The sequence below is a fragment of the Suncus etruscus genome, chromosome 9, assembly GCF_024139225.1.
Source record: "Suncus etruscus isolate mSunEtr1 chromosome 9, mSunEtr1.pri.cur, whole genome shotgun sequence".
NCBI classification, from domain to species: Eukaryota; Metazoa; Chordata; class Mammalia; order Eulipotyphla; family Soricidae; genus Suncus; species Suncus etruscus.
The window spans coordinates 49,637,064-49,643,063 of NC_064856.1; the positions used below are offsets into that span (position 1 = coordinate 49,637,064).

At 37.9% G+C, this 6,000-nt stretch overlaps 1 protein-coding gene across 1 annotated transcript in view; it reads left to right on the forward strand.

The window, feature by feature from the left end:
• The window catches only part of PGM2L1 (phosphoglucomutase 2 like 1), a 46,088-nt gene extending 40,291 nt beyond the window's left edge, over positions 1 to 5,797 (forward strand). The window contains exons 10-14 of the mRNA XM_049780283.1: positions 503 to 596; positions 859 to 988; positions 1,817 to 2,006; positions 3,695 to 3,828; positions 5,139 to 5,797. Of these exons, the coding sequence (XP_049636240.1) occupies positions 503 to 596; positions 859 to 988; positions 1,817 to 2,006; positions 3,695 to 3,828; positions 5,139 to 5,241 (651 nt within the window). The 3' untranslated portion in view covers positions 5,242 to 5,797. The remainder of the gene's footprint in view (positions 1 to 502; positions 597 to 858; positions 989 to 1,816; positions 2,007 to 3,694; positions 3,829 to 5,138) is intronic.
• Positions 5,798 to 6,000: the final 203 nt, after the last annotated feature.

A 6,000-nucleotide genomic window follows, 5' to 3' on the forward strand; every position in this document is an offset into this window, starting at 1 on the left:
AAAGGCATCTTTATATTAGTCTTATAAGAAAACTTAACAGCTTCTAAGAAGCATTGTATTTGAATTTGGTCTGTCACTTATAGGCATTATAATTTTGGGCAAGTCTACAAACCCTCTTAGCCTCTGTACAGATTTTTATGAGCATTAGAAAATATAATGATGTAAAGCACATATTACAGAGTTTAGCAATAATCATAGTATATAAGTATTTTTGTGACTGTGCATCACACTTATAAATATTGGACTATATTTGGTGTAAATTAATTATTAATATGCTGAATAAATGTCATCAGTCATTGCTGATGCATCCATTCATTTTGTTTTTGTGAACTTCATATAGTGTCAGCTTTGTGACTAAGTATGTTACTGTATAAATCTTTGCAGATCAGACAATAGCGGATATCTACAGTGTTATTTGAGTTTAATGACAGATTATCTTCTTTAATATGTATTTATGAGAGTCATTTAAGTAATGTAATGTGATGTCATCTCTGTATTTCAGGAAACATTACCAGGTTTTAAATGGATTGGAAGTAGAATAAAAGACCTCCTGCAAAATGGAAAAGAAGTTCTCTTTGCATTTGAAGAATCTATTGGTATATAATTTTAAAAAAACCTTTGAAATTTGATTAGAGCATTTAAAAAATACATAGTAATTTTAAAAAGAGAAACTCTTCCCCTTCTAGTTTTATATTTTGAGTTATAAAAATCAGAGAACTAAGAAACAGGTAATGCATTTCTGATCAGGAAAAAAAGTCATAGATGGCCTCTAAATACCTTGTTCTCAATGAATTTCATTTATTTGGTGAAATTATTGTTAAGTTTTCCTCTTTTTTCAAGAGGCTCTTTAATCCTCAGGTTTTCAGTGTGGAACCTCCGTTTTGGATAAAGATGGAGTAAGTGCGGCTGCTGTTATTGCTGAGATGGCGGCTTACCTGGAAACCACAAACACAACCTTGAAGCAGCAGCTGGTTAGGGTTTATGAAAAGTAAGTGCTGCTGTTAGGATCTTCACATTCTAGGTTTTTTTCTTTTCTTTTCTTTCTTTCTTTCTTTCTTTCTTTCTTTCTTTCTTTCTTTCTTTCTTTCTTTCTTTCTTTCTTTCTTTCTTTCTTTCTTTCTTTCTTTCTTTCTTTCTTTCTTTCTTTCTTTCTTTCTTTCTTCCTTCCTTCCTTCCTTCCTTCCTTCCTTCCTTCCTTCCTTCCTTCCTTCCTTCCTTCCTTCCTTCCTTCCTCCCTCCCTCCCTCCCTCCCTCCCTCCCTCCCTCCCTCCCTCCCTCCCTCCCTCCCTCCCTCCCTCCCTCCCTCCCTCCCTCCCTCCCTCCCTCCCTCCCTCCCTCCCTCCTTCCTTCCTTCCTTCCTTCCTTTCTTTTTCTTTCTTCTTTCTTCTTTCTTTTTTCTTTTTCTTTCTTTCCTCTTTCTTTTTCTTTTTTCTTTCTTTTTTTTTCTCTCTCCTTCCTTCTTTTCTTTTCTTTTCTATTCTTTACTTTTCTTTTCTCTTCTATGTTTTTGGGTCACACCCGGCAACACTCAGGGGTTACTCCTGGCTCTATGCTTAGAAATCCTCCTGGCAGGCTCGGGGACCATATGGGATGCTGGGATTCAAACCACTGACCTTCTGCATGCAAGGCAAATGCCCTACTTCATGCTATCTCTCTGTCCCTTCTAGGTTTTTTTTTTCTTTTTCATCTTTTGGTCCTTCTTATAGCTTTCTACATTTGTTTTTGAGGCAGTTGCCATTTTCTACAAAATGCCAATACTTTTCAGCATCAGGAAGTCTCCTGAAATTTGATTTTAACATTTTGAATGTTTTTGCAGATATGGCTATCACATTTCAAAAACTTCATATTTTTTGTGTTATGATCCAACTACCATCAAAAGAATTTTTGAAAGGCTGCGTAATTTTGAGTGTCCAAAAGAATATCCAAAGCTTTGTGGGCCATTCGCAATATTGCATATACGGGACATTACCACTGGATATGACAGCAGCCAGCCTGATAAGAAATCAGTAAGTATCTACTGCCCCGGTGAACCTTTGTGTCCTAGTATCACTCTTCCATCTTCCTCCAGACACCACCACAGACTGACCTGAACCCCTATTAGGAGAGTACAGTGTTAATCCATAAAATGTCAGTATCTTCTCTTTTATGTCTTTAATGTTTATGTAAAAGATATACAACAACTTGGGCCTGGAGAGATAGCACAGTGGCGTTTGCCTTGCAATCAGCCGATCCATGAACCAAAGGTGGTTGGTTTGAATCCCGGTGTCCCATATGGTCCCCCGTGCCTGCCAGGAGCTATTTCTGAGCAGACAGCCAGGAGTAACCCCTGAGCACTGCTGGGTGTGGCCCCCCCCCCAAAAAAAAAAAAGATATACAACTTGTTTGTCTTTCTCTGGATTATTTTACTTATTCTCTTACAGGGGTCCTCAAACTTTTTAAACAGGGGGCCAGTTCACTGTCCTTCAGACTGTTGGAGGGCCAGATTATAGTAAAAACAAAAATTATGAACAAATTTCTATGCACATTGCATATATCTTATTTAGAAGTGAAGAAACAAAATGGGAATAAATACAATATGTGGCCCGCAGGCCGTAGTTTGAGGACCATTGCTCTAGGATATGGGCACTCTGCCTTTTGTTTGTTTGTTTGTTTGTTCATTTGGGGGCCATGCACGGTGATACTCAGGGCTTACTCCTGACTTTGCATTTAGGAATCACTTCTCTTTGTGTTCAAGGAACCATATGGGATGCCAGGAATTGAACCTGGGTCTGCCACTTGCAAGGCAAGCACCCTATCTGCTATACTGTCTCTTCAGTCCCAGAGCACTCTGGTTTGGAGCCCACTGATAAACTGGTTTTGAAAGTATTTGAAAGTCCTATCTCCACAAGGGAGATAGGACAGGGTTTAAGGCACATGCCTGACCTTGATTAGATTCTAAGCACTTAACTGGTTCCCTGAACACCTACAGCTCTGGCTCTGGAGACCCCTGATCACTGCCAGAATGGTCCAGTTAATCCACAGCACAGCTCAGGGTCTGAGCACTAAATTAAGTGCTTTCACTGAACTCTCAGGCCAGTTTGGCCATGAATTGCCAGGATTAGTTTCCAGGCCTTCTAAGCACAGTTTTGGAGCCCCTTACCCCCTCCAAATATTGGTGGTTTGAACATTGGAACAGATATATCTGACTTCTACTTCAAGTTCTAGTCCCTGAGCTGATTTTTTTGTGTTGGCTGTTTGGTATCCTGAGCCTTGACCATAAATTGGCAGTAATATTTACTTTGCAGGTTTAGAAACCCTGTATGTAAAATGATATAATCAGTGCCTATACCATTGTAATTTTTGCATGAATGGACTGTTTCTGAATCCTGTACATAATCTTTTATACTTAAAATTTGTCAAAATTATTTTTTAAATTGTGACTGAAAATAACAAATAACGAACAGAATGCACCATCTTGGCCATTCAGAAGTGTAGTTTTTAGCTTCATCTACTTTGTTAGGCACTGGACCTGCAGAGCTTTTCTGTCCTATAAAAGTGTCCTATCAAAGTGTCTCTCACCTCTCCACCCAACTCTTGGCTGCAGTACTTCCCTCTAGGTTTCTGTGGAATTGGCTGCTGTGGATGCTTCTTGAAATTACAAATGAAAATGAAAACCCAGAAAGTGTCACTAACCTATTGATACGATTTTGCCAAGGTGCTGCCTATGAGTAAAAACAGCCAAATGATCACTTTTACTTTCCAAAATGGCTGTGTGGCTACTCTCCGCACCAGTGGGACGGAACCCAAGATCAAGTATTATGCAGAGATGTGTGCATCACCAGACCAGAGGTGAGACTCAACTTTAAAACGTGTGTGTGTGTGTGTGTGACTCAACTTTAAAACGTGTGTGTGTGTGTGTGTGTGTGTCGCTTTTATTGAGATAGAATTCATATGCCCTGTCTCTTCCTTTGCATACCCAGAGTTCCATAGTGTTACATTTTGTTGTTTGGTTAGGGGCTTTTTTTTTTTTTTTTTTTTTTTTTGGTAAGGGAGAGAAAGTGAGGGGATTGGAACAAACTCAGTAGTGCTTAGGGCTGACTCTTTGTTCTGTGCTCTGGGATTACTCCTGTGGTGCTCAAGGACCATATGTAGTGCCAGGGGTCAAACTTAGTTCAAACTTAAGCCCTGTACTATCTCTCTGGCTTGTGGGGATTTCATTAGAAGCAGAGTTTTGTGCAAGTGTAACTGCAGTCTAGATAGAAGAAAGTTTTGGGTATCTTTATAGCCCAAAGTCTATTTTGTATTTTACTGAATATTTGCATTTTAGATTTTATATCCTTGGGAGAAGTGGAAGAACTCTTAAAAGTCATTCAGAACATAGTTTTAAGTATGACAATAATGTATATTTGGTTTAAAATATAGACTAGGTGGTAGAGAAATAGCACATTTGCCTTGTATGTGGCCAATCAGGGTTCAATACCTAGCATCCTATATGGTCCTCAGAACACCACCAGGAGTCAACTCTGAGCACTGATGGGTATGGCCCTACTTCCTTTCTCCTTCCATAAGTAGGTAAGCAAATAAAAATGAAGGCTACATATTAAAGTGATGAAATCTGGCTTTTCATTTGTGTGCTGGTAAGGTGACATTGAGGCAGTTGTGAAAAGGTTTTTCTGGCAAATGTCTTTTTTTTTCTGGCAAAAATCTTTTCAGGTGAAGACTTTGAAGAGCAAGTTTGTCTATTTTTTTTAAATCTTTTTCTTTCTATTGTAATTCTACTACCCAAAAGTTAGACTGTGGTCGTACACTACAACCTCCCAAGGATTCTTCAAAATGTTTGTATATTAATGACTGGTTTTGATGTTCTAAGAGATTAAACACCTGATCTTGGCTGAGGATCTAGTGCTATAAATCACCAATTTTTCACATGGGAAGGGTCTTATTATAGTGCATTGCTACTTCATTTTATGGTAGAACCATTTTATTTGTCTGTGAATGTACTTTCATCTTGTTCTATTTTAATTGAGTGAATTCTTTCATTTTATCAGTTGCTCAATATATTCCGTCAGAAATATGCTCTCTTAAAACACAATAACTCAACAGGTTTTAAGGCTGTGAATATTAAGGAATTCAAACTTTCCGTCTATTTTTTTTTTTAGTGATACTGCCTTATTAGAAGAGGAATTGAAGAAACTCATCGATGCTCTGATTGAGAATTTTCTTGAACCCAGTAAAAATGGACTGTCCTGGCGTTCTATTTAATGTTAATGATGACATTACTTGTCCTGGCATGTGGCACAGGCGAGCAGCAACACTGGGACAGGAACTTGTGTTAACATTCTCTTTCTCACCTGGACAAGTGTATATTTCCTTAGATTTTCTTTCTTTTTGAAAAACTTTCTTTTTGAAATGATGTGATGTGAAGTAAAATAATTCTTTTATTTTTGAGCAAAAGCCATTGTATTAGAAATGTTATGGAAGCACATCATTTTCATCTTTCACAAAAACAAGAGTAGCAAAAGTGGGTTTTCTTATTAAAGTACTATTAAGCTAATGTCCACAGTCTTGTAATTGTGCACGGTTTAAGACAAATAGTCAGATCAATGTTATATAATTGTATAGTTAGGGGAATTAATATATAAAATGGACAAATAAGTGATGTGGTTCCAGATGACATAGGAAAGTGTCATTGGTACATAACAAGTGTTATTGACAGATTGCAGTATTTAGGGTAGTTGGCATTTCTAGCTTAGAACACGTGTCATAGTAAATTGTTCCAGCACTTCTCGCAGGTGCTCTTGGTTTTGTGTAAATGCATCGTATGTAGTTAACTTTCAGATGTTTGCATTTAGAATTCTGATGTTTACTGATCATAAAACAGTAGTGGCAATGCTACCACCCTACCCTCACCCCCAAGTGGATTTGTTCTTGTCAAATTTCCCAGTGCTTTCTTAGGGTCTTGTATGGATTGAAATCTTGTTCCTGTAGTGAATCTAACTTAACCAGTTTATTGTTAGACAG